This window comes from Phyllobates terribilis, unplaced genomic scaffold, assembly GCF_046119375.1.
Source record: "Phyllobates terribilis strain yellow unplaced genomic scaffold, ASM4611937v1 Scaffold_7__3_contigs__length_470593459, whole genome shotgun sequence".
NCBI lineage: Eukaryota > Metazoa > Chordata > Amphibia > Anura > Dendrobatidae > Phyllobates > Phyllobates terribilis.
In genome coordinates this window covers 391,487,498-391,509,402 of record NW_027362767.1, presented here as the reverse complement: position 1 = coordinate 391,509,402, position 21,905 = coordinate 391,487,498, and the positions used below count along the sequence as shown (strand labels likewise).

At 42.7% G+C, this 21,905-nt stretch overlaps 1 protein-coding gene across 2 annotated transcripts in view; it reads right to left on the bottom strand.

Annotated features, from left to right (window-relative positions):
• The window catches only part of LOC141154959 (cytochrome P450 2G1-like), a 103,628-nt gene that overhangs the window by 28,780 nt on the left and 52,943 nt on the right, over nucleotides 1–21,905 (bottom strand). For both annotated transcript variants that reach the window (XM_073641536.1, XM_073641537.1), the window contains exons 3-7: nucleotides 19,527–19,676; nucleotides 18,726–18,886; nucleotides 5,889–6,065; nucleotides 1,366–1,507; nucleotides 514–701 (exon numbers count right to left, since the gene is read on the bottom strand). In XM_073641536.1, coding sequence (XP_073497637.1) covers nucleotides 514–701; nucleotides 1,366–1,507; nucleotides 5,889–6,065; nucleotides 18,726–18,886; nucleotides 19,527–19,676 — 818 coding nt within the window. The remainder of the gene's footprint in view (nucleotides 1–513; nucleotides 702–1,365; nucleotides 1,508–5,888; nucleotides 6,066–18,725; nucleotides 18,887–19,526; nucleotides 19,677–21,905) is intronic.

Below are 21,905 nucleotides of genomic sequence, written 5' to 3'. Positions count from 1 at the left end.
TGTGCGCTGCTGATATGCTGACAGATTGCACCTCCCCACTGCAAATGCGGGAAAGAGAAAAAAAAATGGAGATCTTCATTGTTCCTGCAGAGATCCATCCCCTGCCCCTCCCCCCGCCCCGCTGTACACTCAAACTGCGTATTAACATTAATTTTCATCATTACTGAGAAAAAATCCAGTTATGATTTTGGTGCACGAACAGTTATCGAACATAACCTCGAACAGCCGAATTTTTCTCAAATTGTTCGTGTTCGCCGACCGGCTCGAACACCGCCTAAAACAGCTCGAATTTGAGATTGGCGAACAGTTCGAGTAGAACAACGCTCATCTCTACTCATTAGTAGACTGCCTGGGCATGTTACCTGGGACATTTATTTCACAAATATATTGATGCAAACCACACTAATCCTTCATATTGCACATATGGCACTTCACTGGATTAATCTTACAGAGAATACTCTGGACTTATGTCGGCTGTACATGATCATAATAGTTTACCGTTTCATCTGATACCTTAGGAATAGTGTATCCTCTAAACTTTGCATCCTTAGTAGCTGAATGGGGTGCATTCATGGGTATCACATTACTGAATCTCTGAATCTCATGGATCACTGCATCTGTGTATGGCATCTTGCTCCGGTCATCAATGTTTGGCTGACGATCCCGTCCAATTATTTCATCTATTTCTTTATGTATTTTATCTTTAAAAAAAGAAAAGAAAGAAGAAGAACTGTAACTTTTTAATTTTAAGACAACTCAATTAAGAAATTATATTAAATTAATTGACATTTTAAAGGCACATCATAGAGGGAAGTCGTTTGCTTGGGATCTCTTAATATGCAAAGTTGGAAGCTACTGCACAGAATGTTCAGAATTCTTGGCTTGTGTTTCTTTTTACATACCTTGTATATCCGGATACTGGAGGAACACAAGAAATCCATGTTTTAAAGTCTCACCACCAGCAAAAAAAACAGATTGGTGAGAGTGAGAATTAGATTTCTCTTTTGGAATTCTGATTCTGGATTGTCCTTCTCCATCAGGACCCGTAGAAACGTTGGAATAACGATAAACGGCCACAGTTCATTAAGCTACTCGCGTCCACCAGCAACCATTTTTTATGTCTTCCAAGTGAAGTAATAAAGGATCAATTTTTGAGATGGTGAGTGCCACATTTTCCCTTTCTAATTCTTGTCATGCACATTAATACTTTTCAGAGATGAGCACCACGAGATCCATATGACCCTACCACAGTGTGTTTTAGAGACTTTGTAAAGGTACCAATTTTTTGGATAGTGCCAAATCTCTTTTTTGTACGCTACTGCACAGAATGTTCAGAATTCTTGCCTTGTGTTTCCTTTTACATACCTTGTATATCTGGATATCGGAGAAGCACAAGAAATCCATGCTTTAAAGTTGTGGACACAGTCTCACCACCGGCAAAAAACAGATTGTTGAGAGTGAGAATTAGATTTCTCATGTTGAATTCTGATTCAGGATCGTCCTTCTCCTAAAAATACAAGATCGTATCTCAGATGTCTACCACATACATTCCATAGAGAAACCTCAACACATAAAGGTGAATTCCAATCTACTAAAGGTAAATAGGTGATAATTTCTACATCGGTGTGGGTCCTACCTATAGGACCCTTACTACTTATGTCCTCAGTTCTTCTCTGGTATCAAGACTATGACCAGGAAGCGTTGAATGGAGAGAAGGCCATGCAAAAGCCCTGCTGTTCTGCTCGTTGTGTATCAGAGGGACAATGATTGCAACGCGTTTCGGATCATTTATTATCCTTCTTGAAGAGGGATCATAAGTGATCCGAAATGAGTGGCATTTCTACACCTAGTGTCTTGTTCATATTTTTCTGGAATACTTAATAAAGCCATCTCGTAATTTATTGGATCATGTCAACTGGATGTTTCTTCATTTTACTGTATACAGCCAATTTGAACACAGAGTTGTAGGGTTCCTTTTCAGACTATCATGCTAAGAAGTAGTCAGTTATCATAGGTAGGCTGTAATAGAGAAAAGCTAAAATATCAACCAAAATGGATGAAAATAACTAACAGTTAAGCCTCACCTATGAGTAAAGTAGTTAAAATGAACACTAATCAGAGAAAATGCATACACTTTAAAAAAGAAAACTACCAATTATTACCATAAACTCCTTTTATTTGATCAATTTATTTTTCCTATATTGTAATTAAAATTGAGATATATTTTAAGAAATATTGTCTGCGCGTCTCAGGAACTCAGCCATGTCCCTCTACTTTTTCTTCTCACTGTCCTGTGTATGGCTATAAACAGGGCTGGCTCCAGGTTTTTCTGGGCCCTGGGCGTAAGAGTCTCAGTGGGCCCCTTTAACACATGTCACGTATCATGATGCACAGATACTGCGGAGAAATATAGATATATAGTACAATGCAAAGATTTCAGTTACTACATTACATGAGTGATATCTATTGTAAATTCTACAATAGCTCAGAAACCAGCGAATCCTCAACGCACAGTGCAGACCGAACAGTATAGTCCTCCATACTGTATAATGGACCCCATGTAATGCTCCATACAGGATACTGACCCCCATAAAATGCTCCATACAGGATACTGGTCCCCATATAAAGCTCCATACAGGATACTGGTCCCCATATAATGCCCCATACAGGATACTGACCCCATATAATGCTCCCTACAGGATACTAGCCCCCATATACTGCCCCAAACAGGATACTGACCCCCATATAACGCTCCATACAGGATACTGGTCCCCATATAAGCTTCCATACAGAATACAGGCCCCCATAAAATGCTCCATACAGGATACTGGTCCCCATATAAAGCTCCATACAGGATACTGGTCCCCATATAATGCTCCATACAGGATACTGGTCCCCATATAATGCTCCATACACAATACTGGCCCCCATAAAATGCTCCATATAGGATACTAGTCCCCATATAAAGCTCCATACAGGATACTGGTCCCCATATAACGCTCCATACAGGATGCTGGTCCCCATATAATGCTCCATACAGAATACTGGCCCCCATATAATGCTCCATACAGAATACTGGCCCCCATATAACTCTCCATGCAGGCTGTTCCCCCCTTATAATGCCCCATGCAGGATGTCTCCCCCCTTATAATGCCCCATGCAGGATGTCACCCTCCCCCCCTTTTAATGCCTTATGCAGGATGTCACCTCTCCCACCATATAATGCCCCATGCAGGATGTCACCTCTCCCCCCCATATAATGCCCCTTGCAGGATATCACTTCCCCCCTTTAATGCCCCATGCAGGATGTCACCTCTCCCCCCCATATAATGCCCCATGCAGGATGTCAGACCACCCCCTACCTTATAATGCCCCATGCAGTATGTCACCCACCCTCTCTCCTTATAATGCCCTATGCAGTATGTCACACACCCACCCTCCTTATGATGCCCTATGCAGTATGTCACACACCCACCCTCCTTATAATGCCGCATGCAGGATGTCACACACCCCCTCCCTTATAATGCCCCATGCAGGATGTCACCCCCCCTTTATAATGCCCCATGCAGGATGTCATCCCCCCTCCCTTATAATGCCCCATGCAGGATGTCACTTCCACCCTCCCCCTCTTATAATGCCCCATGCAGAATGTCACCCCCCCTCCCTTATAATGCCCCATGCAGGATGTCGCACCCCCCTCACCTTATAATTAATGCCCCATGCAGGATGTCACCTCCCCCCTTATAATGCCCCATGCAGGATGTCACTTCCCCCTCCCCATCTTATAATGCCCCATGCAGGATGTCGCACCCCCCCTCACCTTATAATTAATGCCCCATGCAGGATGTCACACACCCCCCTCCCTTATAATGCCCCATGCAGGATGTCACATCCCCCCTCCCTTATAATGCCCCATGCAGGATGTCACACATCCCCCTCCCTTATAATGCCCCATGCAGGATGTCGCATCCCCCCTCCCTTATCATGCCCCATGCAGGATGTCACCCCCCCCTTATAATACCCCATGCAGGATGTCACACCCCCCTCCCTTATAATACCCCATGCAGGATATCACCCCCACCATATAATGTCACATTCAGCAGGCTGGTAACCAGGAGCAGGACATCATGGAAAGATTCTTTCCACGATGTCGCTACTCCCCTGATCGTTGGTGAGCCTGCCTGTTTGACAGCTCACCAGCGACCACATAGCGACGCAGCAACGATCCCTGACAGGTCGTATCGTTGTCGGGATCGTTGCAGCGTCGCTATGTGTGACGGGCCCTTAAGACCCACTCTCTTGATTAAGAAAACAGAGCTTCAGTCCACTGCTAGATAAAAATAGTGATCAGCAGGAGGTCTCTTCAATGTTTCTGCAAGCTAAACTGTTTAACCATCATTCAGAAAATGTTGAACACTAAGGTTATGTTCACACATCATTTTTATGCAAATTTTCAGCTGCCTTTTGCAGTACCAGCAAAGTCTATGAGAAGCCAGAATTTTCTGTTCACACATCATGTTTTTTTTTGCTGCGTATTTTGTGCCTTGCAGCCTTTTTTTGGAAAATAGAGCATGTCACTTTTTCCACTGTTTTTTCAGCATTTTTTCACTCAAAGGAAGTGAAAGGTAGTGAAAAACGCTGGAAAAAACATGATGTGTGAACATAAAATCAGGTTTTGCTGCATTTTTAGTGATAATAAGCAAGTACAACAGTATGTGAAACACATTTATTTTTGTGATTTTACCATCTTGTCTTGGTCACTGAGATAGTAGTTTGTATAAGGGATGTTTAATTAAATTAGTGATGTGTAAATTATAAACATTGGCTGAGCGACATGTGAGATTGAACAATACCTGTGGCCCAGAGAGGTGTGAAATTGAACAATGCCTGTGCAACTGAATGGCAGACCCCCATAGTATGAAAGTAAATAGTGTCATACACACTGGCAGTGCATTGAGTTTATAGGTTAAACTATTCCTGAACAATTCATCTCCCCCACTGTTTTGCCAAAACCAGAATGAGATTTTTTTTTTCACTGAACTTTATGTACATGCATAAAAGAGACAAAGCATGAGCAAGAGACACAATTCTGCAAAAAAGCAAAAAAATGCACCAAAAAACGCAGCAAAACCTATATTTTTAACTCAGCTTCATTCCTGCCAGAAATCAGGTTTTGCTGCAGATTTTTGACACCAAAAAAAAAACATGATGTGTGAACTTAGCCTAACAGCGAGGACAGCAATAACTTCTTTAAATAGAGGGAACCTGTCATGAAAAAAATGCTATTACCTGCATATATGGGTAATAATATTCTGACACCGTGCGGCCACTGCGCTGTGAGCCCCGCTGCCAGGAGGAAATGAACTTTATTCCCTCCTTGCTGCCTGGCTCTTTGAGCCATATGAGTGGTGCCAGAATTTTTTCAGTCACCTCTCTGTGCATAGAGATCGGTGGCTGCAACCATGCCCTGGCACTGACTGACCTATTGCTGATCCTGCTGTCAGTCAGCCCTGACTGACAGCCGGCCCTAATGCTGATCCTGCTGTTAGTCAGTGCTTGGGGCGCGGTTACAGACGCTGCTCACTATACATTGAGGGGTGACTGAAGCTGCAGCGGCCCACCCTTAAACCTAAAAGAGTGAAGCTGCAGGAGGAAATAAAGTTAATTTCCTCCCCGGCAGTGGGGCTCTCAGTGCAGTGGCAGCATGGTATTTGAATGCTATTAACCTGCAGATTAACCCCCACATCTGCAGGTTAATAGCATTTTTTTTTACATGAGAGGTTCCCTTTAAATATTCATGCTAGGTTTAGTGTATTTTAAATATAATCTTCCAAACCAATCTCGTACATCAAATGTTAAATTGTTAAGAAGAACCTTGTTTCTGGTACCTCTTGCATTTTCATGAGGAAGCAGTCTATGTAATCCCTGGGACTTTGTTGATCCAAAGTCTCTTGGTTCAGCTTCACTTGCTCAGCAATGAAATCATTCAGCTCTTCCAATAGCAGGGTGATTTTCTGGTGGGGTCCAGGGATATGGTTCATTATCATTGGAATCATGTCTTGTATCTGGAACAAGAAATAATTTATAGGACTATTTAAAATTAAAAAAATATTATGGGCTAATATTCTGCAGAAAAAAGCTTTGGAAAGTTGCATAATTTTGGCACAACTGGAGACTGCTCTAAGAATATGCAACTTTTAACATTCTCATGCCATTTTTTCCCAGCTCCGACAAAGTCGTCAAATTCAATACGAGCAGTGGAATTCAGTACGCCACAAATTTGCTTCAGCAGGGACTGGAGTAAGATCCATGACGAGGTGCACATAAACGTGTATGCCACTTGTCCAACAATCCTGATTCCGGGAGAGGTATACACTTCTTCATGAATCGGGAGTGTCTGACTCCAGGATATCTCCTCATTAAGACCGGTGTGAACAATGCCACTCTTGATGAATCGGCCCTATATACCTTTCTTAAAAGGGTATTCCCATCTTGGACATTTATGGTTTATCCTCGGGATATGCCATAAATGTCTTATAAATGTGGGTCACATCTATTCAAAGAACCGGGCACTGTTTCATGCTGCAGGGAGTGGAGAGTTCACAGCATATGCCTGGCTCTCTCCACACAGTTGTATGGAAATTCCAAAAATTACAGAGAAAGATACAGTGGGTATGGAAAGTATTCAGACCGCTTTAAGGTTTTCACTCTTTGTTACCAGCCATTTGGTAAATTCTAAAAAGTTCTTTTTTTTTTTCTCATTAAAGTACACTCTGCACCCCATCTTAACTGAAAAAAAACAGAAATGTAGACATTTTTGCAAATTTATTAAAAAAAGAAAAACTGAAATATCACATGGTAATAAGTATTCAGACTCTTTGCTCAGTATTGAGTTGGACCCCCAATTTTGAGCTAGTACAGCCATGAGTCTTCTTGGGAATGATGCAACAAGTTTTTCACACCTGGATTTGGGGATAATCTGCCATTCTTCCTTGCAGATCCTCTCCAGTTCTGTCAGGTTGGATGGTGAACGTTGGTGGACAGCCATTTTCAGGTCTCTCCAGAGATACTCAATTGGGTTTAGGTCAGGGCTCTGGCTGGGCCAGTCAAGAATAGTCACAGAGTTGTTCTGAAGCCACTCCTTTGTTATTTTAGCTGTGTGCTTAGGGTCATTGTATTGTTGGAAGGTGAACCTTTGGCCAAGTCTAAGGTCCAGAGCACTATGGAAAAGGTTTTCATCCAGGATATCTCTGTGCTTGGCTGCATTCATGTGTCCTTCAATTGCAACCAGTCGTCCTGTCCCTGCAGCTGAAAAACACCCCAATAGCATGATGCTGCCACCACCATGTTTCACTGTTGGGATCGTATTGGGCAGGTGATGAGCAGTGCCTGGTTTTCTCCCCACATACCACTTAGAATTATCACCAAAAGTTCTATCTTCATCTCATCAGACCAGAGAATCTTATTTCTCATAGTCTGGGAGTTCTTCATGTGTTTTTGAGCAAACTCTATGCAGGCTTTCATATGTCTTGCACTGAGGAGAGGCTTCCATTGGGCCACTGTGCCGTAAAGGCCTGACTGGTGGAGGGCTGCAGTGATAGTTGACTTTGTGGAACTTTCTCCCATCTCCCTACTGCATCTCTTGAGCTCAGCCACAGTGATCTTGGGGTTCTTCTTTACCTCTCTCACCAAGGCTCTTCTACCACGATTGCTCGGTTTGGCTGGACGGCCAGGTCTAGGAAGACTTCTGGTGGTCCCAAACGTTTTCCGTTTAAGGATTATGGAGGCTACTGCTCTCTTTAGAACCTTGAGTAATGCAGAAATTTTTTTGGTACCTTGGCCAGATCTGTCCCTTGCCACAATTCTGTCTCTGAGCTCCTTGGGCAGTACCTTTGAGCTCATGATTCTCATTTGGTCTGACGTGCACTGTAAGCTGTGAGGTCTTATATAGACAGGTGTGTGCCTTTCCAAATCAAGTCCTATCAGTTTAATTAAACACAGCTGGACTCCAATGGAGGAGTAGAACCATCCAAAGGAGAATCACAAGGAAATGTACAGCATGTGACTTAAATATGAGTGTCTGAGCAAAGGGTCTGAATGTTATGTTCTGCTACCAGAGCTAAGGAAAGAGAGGAGATCTGTCCCTACGATAGAACTCAGCTAAATCCCTACGATGTAACAGGGAACCTGATCCTGCGATCAGACCTGCTAAAGTCCTAAGCTAGTCTGTACGGAGACCTATAGATGTGGGGAAGGAATCCCTACAAGTACTAAGGACTGGGAGGAATATGGGACACCTCCTAACAGAAATAGTAGCAGACAGACGAACAAACAAAATATATAGAACATAGAGGTCAGAAGACCAAGCAAACTAACAGAGCAAGACACAGAGCACAGGCTAGCTAGAAAGTAGATATACAATGAAGTCCAGCAAAGCCAGAAGGGCGGAGCAGGATTAAATAGGCCAACAAGGTCATGAGACCAGCAAAGGAAAAAAAACCTAAGAGCAAGGTTCTAACAGTACCCCCCCTTCTAAGAGGATCCTCCGGATCCCCTAGGACCAGGCTTATCAGGAAATCTCCTGTGAAACGCTCTGATAAGTCTGGACGCGGAAACATCATCCGACCTCACCCAAGAGTTATCCTCGGGACCGAAACCTTTCCAGGCCACAAGATACTGCAAACTACCTCTATACCGTCTAGAGTTAAGGATGCGAGAAATTTCATATTCCCCGTCCTCCACCACCGGAGGAACAGAGGCAGAGGCGTCACAATCCGATACAACAGCTTTTTTCAACAGAGAGACATGAAATACCGGATTAATTCTCCAGGAGGTAGGAACCTCCAACCTAACAGCAGATTGGTTGACAACCTGAAGCACCTTAAAGGGCCCTACAAACTTGGGACCCAATTTCTTTGAAGGAATCCTCAACCGCAGATTCCTAGAGGACAACCAAACCATGTCACCAACAGCGAACAAAACCTCCTGTCGTTTCCTATCAAAGTAGTCTTTAGATTTTCTGTTGGCCTCCTGAAGATTACCACGCACATCCGTCCAAACTCTCTCCAAATCACCGGAAAAATTCTCTTCCTCAGGCACGGCAGATCCCAACTTGGAGAACGACCCAAACGACGGATGTCTCCCAGAACAACAAAAAAAAGGCGAACAACCAGCAGAAGAAGATGTATGATTGTTCAGAGCAAATTCAGCAAGTGGCAGAAACTCAGACCACCCCTCTTGATTGTCTGCCACAAAACAATGCAAGAACTGCTCAACATCCTGGTTTTTCCTTTCTGTCTGGCCTTTAGATTCAGGATGATATCCGGACGAGAACGACGAATGAACTCCCAACCTATCACAAAAGGCACGCCAAAAACGAGCCACGAACTGAGGACCCCTATCAGAAACAATGTCAGTAGGAACGCCATGAAGTCTGACAATTTCCTTGACAAAGGCCTTAGCGAGAGTTTTAGCGCAGGGCAGTTTGACGAAAGGAACCAAATGACACATCTTGCTAAAACGGTCCACGACCACCCAGATGACAGTAAAACCCTCAGAGGGGGGAAGGTCAGTTATAAAGTCCATAGCCAAATGTGTCCAAGGAGCACTGGGAACCTCCAAAGGACAAAGCAACCCCGCAGCAGGAGTATGTGAGGACTTAGATCTAGCACATATAGTACATTGATGCACCCACTTAATGACTTCCTTCTGCCATCCAGGCCACCAAAAACTGCGACCCACCAGTCTCTTGGTCTCAGAGATTCCGGGATGACCTGCCAACCGAGATTCGTGACACTCAACAAACAAATCTCTCCTAAAGGTCCCAGGCACAAACAACCTCCCATGAGGAGTGTTAGAAGGGGCATTCTCCTGTGCTTTAAGAATCTCATTTTCCAAAACGGAGTCCAAAGCAGCTATCACAACACCTTCTTGTAAAATGTTCTCCTCTTTCTCAGCACCGACTATGGGAGAAAAACTGTGAGACAAGGCATCCGCCTTAACATTCTTAGTACCAGGGATGTAAGTAACGGAGAAATTAAACCGCGAGAAAAACAGTGCCCACCTAGCCTGACGGGCATTCAGGCGCTTGGCAGCATCAAGATATATCAGATTTTTATGATCCGTAAGAACCTGAACGGGAAATTCCGCACCTTCCAAGAAGTGGCGCCAGTGTTCAAATGCGAGTTTAATAGCCAATAATTCCCGATTACCAATATCGTAATTCAGTTCAGTCTCCGAAAAATTTTTTGAAAAAAAGGCACAGGGATGTAATCCATCCCCGTTATCCTGAGACAATACTGTGCCAACCCCCACAGAGGAAGCATCAACCTCAACCAAAAACGGCCTAGTAACATCAGGCTGCATAAGGATGGGAGCAGAGGTGAACCTCTCCTTGAGATACACAAAAGCTTCAATGGCCTCAGAAGACCACTGAACCGCATCAGCACCTTTCCTGGTGAGATCAGTCAGAGGTTTGACAATACTAGAAAAATTTTTTATGAATTTTCTATAGTAATTGGCGAAACCCAAAAACCTCTGTATCGATTTCAAACCAATAGGCCTAGGCCATTCCTGCACAGCCTGAACCTTAACCGGATCCATCTCAAAACCTTTGCTGGAGATAATGTAGCCCAAAAAACTAATTCTCTGTACAGCGAACTCACATTTCTCCAGCTTAGCAAAAAGCGAATTGTCCATTAATAACTGTAATACCTCACGCACGCTCCGCCAATGAGACTCCAGATCCGGCGAATAAATCAAAATGTCATCCAAATACACAACCACATTTTTACCGATCAAAGGTCTAAGGATGTCATTAATCAGATTCTGAAAAAATGCAGGAGCATTAGTAAGACCAAAAGGCATAACCAGATTCTCAAAATGACCCACAGGAGTGTTAAAAGCAGTCTTCCATTCGTCACCCTCCTTCATGCACAACAGATTGTATGCCCCCTTAAGGTCAATTTTAGAGAACCACTTGGCCCCCATTAACTGGTTAAACAGATCAGGAATCAATGGCAGTGGGTAAGGATTGCGTACAGTAATTTTGTTAATCTCACGAAAATCCAGACAAGGACGTAAACCGACGTCCTTTTTTTTTACAAAAAAAAATCCAACCGCCACAGGAGACTTAGAGGGCCTAATGTGACCGGCGGCCAAACTTGTCTGTATGTATTCCTCCAAAGCCTTCCTCTCAGGAATAGTAAGGTTAAATAAACGACTTTTAGGAAGAGTCGCTCCAGGGACAAATTCAATAGAACAATCATAGTCTCTATGAGGAGGCAAAACCTGCGATTCCTTCTCAGAAAAAACTCTCCAAAAATCCTGAATAGGAACAGGCAATTCTCCCCTATCCAAAGCTGCAATACGCCCATTACAACACTTGTCATAACATTTATGGCTCCAGGATTTAATTTCACTGGTAGACCAATCCAGTACAGGATTGTGAAATTTTAACCAGGGCAATCCCAATATTACTGGAGAAGGCAAGTTATTCAACACTACCAAATCCAATTTCTCATGGTGAACACCATTAATAGTGAGAGGAAATTCACAGACCTTGAGAGTAATATTCTTCAAAGGGGAACCATCCACAGAAACCACAGCAATGGGGGATGATAAAGGTTCAGGTTTTAAATTGAGTCTTTCCATGAATCCCCCATCAATAACATTCAGAGTAGACCCACAATCGACAAACACCCGAAATTCCATTAATTTTTCCTGAGCAATCGTGGAAGCAGCTAAAAATACACCCTTGGAATTTAAACAGGCAATAGGGGCATGACTGACCATTTTTTTTTCTTTCTTCATACGAAGCTCACAGCCTTTAATCAAATGACCAGATTTTCCGCAATAGAAACACAAGCCTTCAAAAAATCGACGGTCTTTTTCTTGAGAGCGAGGTGCCACCGATCCAATCTCCATCGGTTCACCACTGTTAGTACACACATTCTCATAACCAGAAACTGACATAGCAGAGGATTTGCTCTCATTAACCCTTGCACGCAGTCTTCTATCCACCCGTATAGCTAATTGCATAGCCTGTTGCAAATCTTCAGGTGTAGGATAAGCAATTAGCAGGTCTTTAACCCTTTCACTGAGCCCAGCAAGAAATAGACTTTTCAGAGCAGAATCGTTCCACCCTGTTTGAGTGGACCAACAACGGAAATGAGTACAATATTTTTCCACATTACCTGATCCTTGTTTTAAACGTCTCAACTCAGTCTCAGCTGATGCGACACGGTCAGGATCATCATATAATAGTCCCAAAGCAGAAAAAAAACTATCCACTGATCTGAAGCATGTATCACTAGGTTGCAAAGAAAAGGCCCACTCCTGAGGCTCTTTGCGCAAAAGTGACATTATGAACCCTACGCACTGGGATTCATCCCCAGAGGACTTAGGTCTCAAACGAAAATACAATAAGCAAGGATTTTTGAATGAAAAAAATTCTCGGTGTTCACCAAAAAATAAATCCGGCAAACATACCTTAGGCTCCAAGAAATGTGCTCCAGGACAGTTACTCACGTGCTGACGGAGCTCGGCCACCTCCAGAGAGAGTCCCTGCAGGCGATGAACCAAATCCTGAACCGACACCATGATGGAACAGAAAAATCTTTCCTTAGAGAATTTGCTGTCTGGACTTACTGTTATGTTCTGCTACCAGAGCTAAGGAAAGAGAGGAGATCTGTCCCTACGATAGAACTCAACTAAATCCCTACGATGTAACAGGGAACCTGATCCTGCGATCAGACGTGCTAAAGTCCTAAGCTAGTCTGTACGGAGACCTATAGATGTGGGGAAGGAATCCCTACAAGTACTAAGGACTGGGAGGAATATGGGACACCTCCTAACAGAAATAGTAGCAGACAGACGAACAAACAAAATATATAGAACATAGAGGTCAGAAGACCAAGCAAACTAACAGAGCAAGACACAGAGCACAGGCTAGCTAGAAAGTAGATATACAATGAAGTCCAGCAAAGCCAGAAGGGCGGAGCAGGATTAAATAGGCCAACAAGGTCATGAGACCAGCAAAGGAAAAAAAACCTAAGAGCAAGGTTCTAACACTGAATACTTATGACCATGTGATATTTCAGTTTTTCTTTTTTAATAAATTTGCCAACATTTCTACATTTCTGTTCTTTTTCAGTCAAGATGGGGTGCAGCGTGTACATTAATGAGAAAAAAATGAACTTTTTAGAATGTACCAAATAGCTGCAATGAAACAAAGAGTGAAAAATTTAAAGGGGTCTGAATACTTTCCGTACCCACTGTAAATGATGAGAAAGCCTTTTTGAGGGGAATCTATTATCAGATAAATGCCTACTGAATCAATCATTCCAAAATCTTGCAGTGTTCACAATAGGCTAACATTTTTATGTAAAGACTACATGCAGCAAAATGAACAAAAACCCTGCTGTAAATAAATAAATAAAAAGTGCATTTAAAAAAAATAGAGTTCTTAGTAACACTGTTTTTGATCAAAAATAGTATAAAAGTTTTCCTACCGCGACAAGGTGAACCCGTTCGGGAAAGTCCTACACTGTCTAATATTAAAAACCTTACCATGTGTCAAAGTGGACCTCTGTGTGAATAAAGGCAGACAAAGGACTGGGTCCCGAACTGTGGACACCAGCCAAGGGAAGCTTTTTAAATGTATTATCCAGCTCTAGGAAGTGAGAAAACACCCTAATTTGCACAGAATACAAAAAATACAAAGAAAAAAAACAAAATTTGAGCTTGGTTTAAGTTGGCTTACATGCAGCACATAAATGCATGTTTCACAATGGCCATTGTCCAAATGTAGTTATATCTCCTTGGTTTTTCACAGGCTTGGCGTCCACTGGACGCCAAGCTATCCCCGCCCATCTGCTTATTATTCCACGAATTCCCTGCCTGTTTACACATTTACCATATTTCCCCCCTCCCCACATGTCACAGGTCCCTGTGATGTGTGCTTTTTTCCCCTCACCTCCCAGTGCATGCGTAAAGCGCGGCTCACAGGGAGCGCGCTTTGTTTCCTCCCGGGTCCGTTTGGCTGAGCACAGTGCAGCAGTTCTCTATTGCGCAGGCACCGTGGAGTCACTGTGGACAAAGCTGTGAGAGGAAACAAAGCGCGTTCCCTGTGAGCCGCGCTTTACGCATGCATCGGGAGGTGAGGGGAAAAAGTGCACGTCACAGGGACCTGTGACGTGCGGGGAGGGGGGTAAATATGGTAAACGTGTACATAGAAGGGGAGTTGGTGGAATAATAAGTAGATGGGCGGTGAAGCCTGTGAAAAACCAAGGAGATAAAACTACATTTCTCTGTATTCAGACCTCTACTATGGGCCATACAGGTAAGTATAGAATTACTTTTCTATACCTTGTATGCCCATAGTAGAGGTCTGATAACTCCAAAGTGGTGACTGATTTCTTTTAACGTGTCACTCTCCGCATGGAGAAACGTGACCCCTTGGATCTCAGTCAGACGCCTCTCGCCCAGCCAAACCAGATTTCACACTTTTCACTTATGAGGGGCAGTACCCCGAAACACAGTGTCTGCAAATTAAGATTCTGGTTCTAGCTTTTATCATAAGTCATGTGACAAGGCTCGTTAGAGAATAGATATTGAATTTTGGGATTGCTACTTCCTATAGGTGGCACTAGAGTTCAAGTCCTTTTCTTCTCTGAATAGACAATTTACGTAAAATGAGTCTGTTACCCCAAAAATGCAATTTAAGCAAGCTCTACAGTGATATAGGGGACTTAGCCCATATTAAAATCAAACTAGCACTGTTCCTGTTATTACTACTGTGTCTGAGAAAATAACTTTTAATTCTGTGCACCTTTGGCGTGGCCAAGAGCTCAGTGCACCATTATGCTCCCTCATTTTGCATGTTGGGGACTTCCCGCTCTTCTGATTGACAGTGCTCGCTTCCCTGAGTGAATACTGCCTGAGCCCACAACCTGCAGTAACCCTCGCTCCACCATACCACGGCACAACCCGCTCTCCCCTCACCTACTGTATCCTCACCCATCCCTTGTAGACTGTGAGCCCTCGCGGGCAGGGTCTTATCTCCTCCTGAACCTGTCAGTGACTTGTATTGTTCATGATTATTGTACTTGTTTTTTACTATGTATCCCCATCTTCACCTGTAAAGTGCCATGGAATAAATAGCGCTATGATAATAAATAATAATAATAACTCAGCCTGCGAGTCTGTGCATGTGCATTGTGCCTGCCTGTGACTGCATCCTCCCTGGTTCCTCTTTGCTAACGCTGTTTTCAGTACTGATAATCCCAGAAATGTAGCAAGCAAAAAACTTCTGAGAGGAGTTGAGAGCAGAGAACAAATATGTGCGTCGTCTCCTGACTTCATTCTATCACTGAATAGGTGATTATCACCACTGTGACTAAAGATAACAATATATTAGTGAATATATGAAAGCCACATACATATCTGAAACCCCATACATACAGTGGGGAATAAAAGTATTTAGTCAGCCACCAATTGGGCAAGTTCTCCCACTTTAAAAGATGAGAGAAGCCTGTAATTGACATCATAGGTAGACCTCAACTGTGAGAGACAAATTGAGAAAACAAATCCTGAAAATCACATTGTCTGATTTGGAAAGAAATTTTTTTCAAATTTTGGTGGAAAATAAGTATTTGGTCAATTACAAAAGTTCATCTCAATACTTTGGAATATATCCTTTGTTGGCAATGACAGAGGTCAAACGTTTTCTGTAAGTCTTCACAAGGTTGGCACACACTGTTGCTGGTTTGTTGGCCCATTCCTCCATACAGATCTCCTATAGAGCAGTAATGTTTTGGGGCTGTCGTTGGGCAACACGGACTTTCAACTCCCTCTAAAGGTTTTCTATAGGGTTTAGATCTGGAGACTGGCTAGGCCACTCCAGGACCTTGAAATGCTTCTTACGAAGCCACTCCTTCATTGCCATGGTGGTGTGTTTGGGATCATTGTCATTCTGAAAGACCTAGCCATGTTTCATCTTCAATGCCCTTGCTGATGGAAGGAGGTTTGTACTCAAACTCTCACAATACATGGCCCCATTCATTCTTTCATGTACACGGATCAGTCGTCCTGGTCCCTTGGCAGAGACACAGCCCCAAAGCATGATGTTGCCCCAAAGCATGATGTTGCCACCCGCATGCTTCACAGTAGGTATGATGTTCTTTGGATGCAACTCAGCATTCTTTCTCCTCCAAACACGCCAAGTTGTGTTTCTACCGAACAGTTCTTCTTTGGTTTCATCTGACCATATGACATTCTCCCAATACTCTTCTGGATCATCCAAATGCTCTCTAGCAAACTTCAGACGGGCCCGGACACGTAATGGCTTAAGCAGGGGGACACGTCTGGCACTGCAGGATCTGAGTCCCTGGTGGCGTAGAGTGTTACTGATGGTAGCCTGTGTAACTTTGGTCCCAGCTCTCTGTAGGTCATTCACTAGGTCCCCCCGTGGGGTTCTGGGATATTTGCTCACGGTTCTTGAGATCATTTTGACCCCATGGGGTGAGATCTTGTTTTGAGCCCCAGATCGAGGGAGATTGTCAGTGGTATTGTATGTCTTCCATTTTCTAATTATTGCTCCCACAGTTGATTTCTTCACACCAAGTGGCTTGCCTATTGCAGATTCAGTCTTCCCAGCCTGGTGCAGGTCTACAATTTTGTTTCTGGTGTCCTTCGAAAGCTCTTTAGTCTTCATCATAGTGTAGTTTGGAGTGTGACTGTTTGAGGTTGCGGACAGGTGTCTTTTATACTGATAACAAGTTCAAACAGGTGCCAGTACTAAAGGTATTGAGTGGAGGACAGAGGAGCCTATTAAATAAGAAGTTACAGGTCTATGAGAGTCAGAAATCTTGTTTGTTTGTAATTGACCAAATACGTATTTTCCACCAAAATTTAAAAAAAAATTCTTTCCAAATCAGACAATGTGATTTTCAGGATTTGTTTTCTCATTTTGTCTCTCATAGTTGAGGTCTACCTATGATGTCAATTACAGGTCTCTCTCATCTTTTTAAGTGGGAGAACTTGCACAATTGATGGCTGACTAAATACTTTTTTTACCAACTGTATATGAAACTTGTGGGCTGAGTTTAGGTAACACTCCCTCTATGAAGTGGGCACTATCAATATGAAGCGCGGGGAGTTCGCAACAAAATGAGGGGGCGTAACGGTGCACCAAGCTCTTGGCCATACTAAGGGTGCACTGAAGCCTCCTCATTTGCATACAAATTAAAATATATTTTCTCAGGTACTGTACCAGTAACAGGTAGAGTGTTAGTAAGATTCATATAGGGCTATATTCACTGTTTCACTGTATAGCTCCTTTAAAAAGCATCTTGGAGGTAAAAAAAAACTCCCTTTAAGCAATCAATGTATAGAACTAAACTACCATGAACCTGGCAAATTTCAAAATTTACACCTGTAATTGTGACTCACAAGTGACAGATATTCATGTGGCCAGGCTTGTTAAAGAGTCAATATTGACTTTTAGGATAACTGCTTCCAGTAGGTGGCACTAGAATTCAAGTCCTCTTCCTCCCCGGAGAGGCAATTTCCATATTTAATTTCCCAGAGAAGCATTGGCCTATAAGACTCCTTACATTGTCATGTCAGGCCTGTCACTCTCCATAAAGAGAGATATTAACCATTTGATCTGAGATGTTTTTTAGTTAATCAGTACAACATGACTGGATAGTACTTAAACTATGACAGTAGCTTAAATTAGACCTAGTATTGCCATGAGTAGTGTTAGGCGTCGGGCGTTTGCTGAATTTGAAAATGGGTCCAGAACCTTCTGTGGTCTCCCATTCTGGTCCAGCTGGGGCTGATGCTGCTCAGCATCATCATCAGTCCCAACGCCTAGCTGGTCCACGAGAAGTACAGGTTGTCTCTTGGGCCTTTGTGCCTAGCAACAGGAAGCATAGGTTGCAGAGGGAGACAGGGCTGTTAACGTCTAAGTCCAGGTTTTTCTGTACTGAATATGCCCGTGACATGGCGGACCGTGATTGGTGGTTTGGGAGCTAGCTGATTCGGTGACCTGGCACCGCCTGATTGGTCGCGGGTGACGTCACCAATGGTGCGACGGTGGGCAGGGCTTAGTCTTTAAAAAGTCCGCCCACAAACATGGCGGCACGCTCTGATCATTGAGCAGTGATGCTGTTGTGTGGACGCTTGGCCTGTAGAGCTCCACATGTGATTTAGTTGAAATAGGCAGGTAGCTTGGCCGTACAGACTGGCTCTACCTAGGGGGTTGCCATACACCCCGAGCAGTCTGCAGATGCCGTTTTCCCGGTGCCGCCTGTGAGCCACATGGTGCGATTCTACTCAGTCCGGGAGCACGCTGGCTGAGAGTACTTACACACCGGCGTGAGTCACACACGCATCCTAGCACCCACTGTGCAGTCCCTGTGTAGTTAACAGGGCTACAGCTACTTCCCCGGTCGCACATCTCCCGTGCTGTTAACGGAGATTGAGCGAACCGCTATACCCGTTACCGTGTGCAGTAACACGGAAGGGTTTATCATTTAAGTTGGTTGCCTTCCTTCTCACCTGGAAAGTGTTCGGCAGCAGTCCCCCAGGCTGCATTGCGGTTGCGTTCCATTATAATAAAGTTGTTTGCAACCGTCCCGTTAACAGTAGCCTATGGTTGGTATGTGATGAATTCTTCGAATGGCTAGAAAACATAAGATCAGGATTTTTCTTTACTGTACCTGTGCCCAGGTGGAACTCATGAGCTCAAAAGTTTCATAAAAAATATCCAGCATTCTATGGAACCGAACATCATCATACTGGAAGCGCCTACCAAATACGACCGAGCAGATTACATTTGAAACGGCTTTGGTGATGATTATGCCCGCATTGAACTCACGACCTGAATAAAAATGAAATAAATAAAAAAAATAGGAAACTTGTATGCAAATTAGCTCTCCTGTAGGTGTTGATCTCCAGATGGAGAAATAGTATCCACTAGCAGTCCCTCAAAAGCCTTTCAGCCATTCAACCAGCACATTGTTCTGCACTCATGAAGTGCAAAAACCCAGGAACAACAGGGGACTCTTTCTTCTTGAGAAGATTCTGGTTTGGATTATATCCTAAGTCATGTGGCAAAGTTTCTGATTTATATGCCAGCTTCCTGTATTAGAGGTAATATGGAAATAGCTTTCTTCCTTCTGGTGGACACTAATTTAATCTCCCAGATGTGCATTGCATGACCCATAAGTCTCCTTACACCAACACGTCAGGCATGTTACTCTCCACAAGGAGAGACATTACCCCTTATATTCCATATGTTCTTTAGTCAGTCAGGACCACATGATTGGATAATATGTAAATTGTGGCAATACCTTACATATGATATGGCATTGCTGTGAGTATCCTACGGTTGGTATATGATGAATTCTTCAAATGGCTACAAAACTGTTTCCTAATTTGTTTTGCATGGTCAATAAGCCGGCTGATATTCTCCAAATGGAGCAATAACATAGTATAGTAACACATAATGTGTCATTTACCTTTGTATGATGTGAGTTCCTTCACTAACGAGGTGCATTCTTCCTTAATTCTGTCCTCAATAGTCCGCTTTCCCACTCCAAAACGTCTCAGTGTCGTGAGGGTAAACCGCTTAAGCTGACGCCACCGATGTCCTTCACTTGCAATTAATCCTAAAAACAATAATGGTGTCACTATTTGCCTGATTTCTCAACTATATATGATGCTGGTGTATTTGCAGATTTTTCCGAAACATTCGGTCATTTCTCAGGACTAAAAGGAGATGAGTTTGTGCAAACCACAACTAAAAAAGGCGGTCTCATTAAGGGTGGTGCAAGTCTATATCTGAACCTGAACATCCAGATTTTACCAATGGTTTGCTGTTTTTTTGTGCTGCACCCTAGATGATTAAAGCCCCCCCTAATGGTAGTGATTGCTATAGAATCTTGCATTAATGAGGAAACTTTGGGCTGTTATGTACCATCTCAATAATAGGGGTGTACCAATACCATATTACTTAAAAGGGATTTTCACACAAGATTTACAATAAAAAAGTTAGAATGATTGTCAAAGTTTATTTTTCACATTTGTTTTCTTTTTTTTAGGTTACGGTGACTATTTTCTTAACAGTAGCAAAATGAAGTGAAACCATTTTTTTTTCGTCTGTTTTTCAGAATCAAATGATATCTGAGAAGATAATGAAAATCAAAATGGCTTTACTTCCTGGTGTCACTTTTAACAAAATGGCCACCACAACCTGAGAAGAAAAATGCCAATATCTCTATAAGTACCCAAAGCATGACCACCAGACTCTAGATACTGCTCTAACTTTTGATTTACTAATACATAGTCTATTTTCATTTTTGGATAGAAATCCACTCAAATACAAATTATTTTTGACAGCAGTAATCAGTTTCTTTTGAAATGTGGAAAAGTAACTACAAGTATAAAACAATTATATATAACGTTATTTTGGCACTGGATGATATTTTTATAGTATAGGACTATAATCGCTCTGTCCCGTTACCTTTGCTTTTAGTTCAGTTGGGCTGGCTTACCAGCATGGACGACAGGAATGTTCAGGAGTTGACCTACAAACTTCACTAATGACCCATACAATCTGATTGCAATGAAGCTAAAAGTCAACCGAAATAGGCAATTTCAACCATAATGAACAATCAGTGCCTTTTTCAGTTAGATGAATGATTGTTAATTTCCATCGATGACCGACTGACTAATGTTGACTGTTTTGGAAAAAAAAAAAAGATCAGGCCTTTTGGATTTTATTTGGTTGATCGTCGCATCAAAATGTATTTTAGGCTGTTTGCAAATTATCGTTTTACCGACCAGAAAATGATCATTCATCCACCTATTTTAATGTAATGTGTATGGAGGTGTTAACTGTTAAGGTGCTGAGAGATCCCCTCCAAAATGTATTGAGACTATTCCTATCCATTTTTTCTTCTATTATACATCTATTGGCTCTATTGTATTAAAGGAAATCTGTCACCAGGTTTTTGCTATGTAATCTAAGAGCAGCATGATGTAGGGGAAAAGACCCTGATTCCAGCAATGTGGCACTTACAGAGCTCCCTGGTGCAGCTTTGTTAAAATCACTGTTTTATTTGCTGCAGATCTTACAGTTCTCTTAATGTGGAGTTGTTTATAACCCCGCCCACACCACTGATTGGTAGCTTTCAGTGTACAGAGATGGGGGAGGAGTTAACCACAGCAGGAGGACTACATGGCACAAGACAACTAGTCCTCTAATGATAATCTCCTGCTGATAAAACACTGATTTTATTGAAACTACAACAAGAAGCCCAGTAAGTGACACGTCGCTGGAATCAAGATCTCTATATTATGATGCTCTCAAATTAAATAGCAAATACCTGGTGACAGATTCCCTTTATTATTGTTACTGGTCACAATAACTTTCTGGTCCAAGTCTGAAAGTTATTATAAAGCACCTGAGAACCAGGTGCTTTATAGCTCGACCATGTCCTGCTGAATATGATGCCGCCTAAGGACGCATGGGCATTTTTGCATTATATCTCTCATGCTGACCCTTGGCAAGAGTTTACAAAAGTAGCTGCTTTCTCTCTGAAGGAGAAGATAGAGGCCATCCTCCATTACTCACCTGGACCTCAGCAGTAATGTAGACCCTAAAGAAACCATATGAAGATTGTGACAAGTTGACTGAACAGTAAAAGGTATGACACTGTGTTGCCGCATAAAACTGCATCTGTGTTTTCTAGTTTGGAACTCAATCAAAATTTGACGTTTTTTGACGAGTTGGGCTGTAATCAAAAGCAGCCTTATTTTTTTTCTAATAATGCCATCACAGTGCACGCATTACTGTTTCTGTGAACTCATTCAGGGCTGGTTCACATTAGATATGG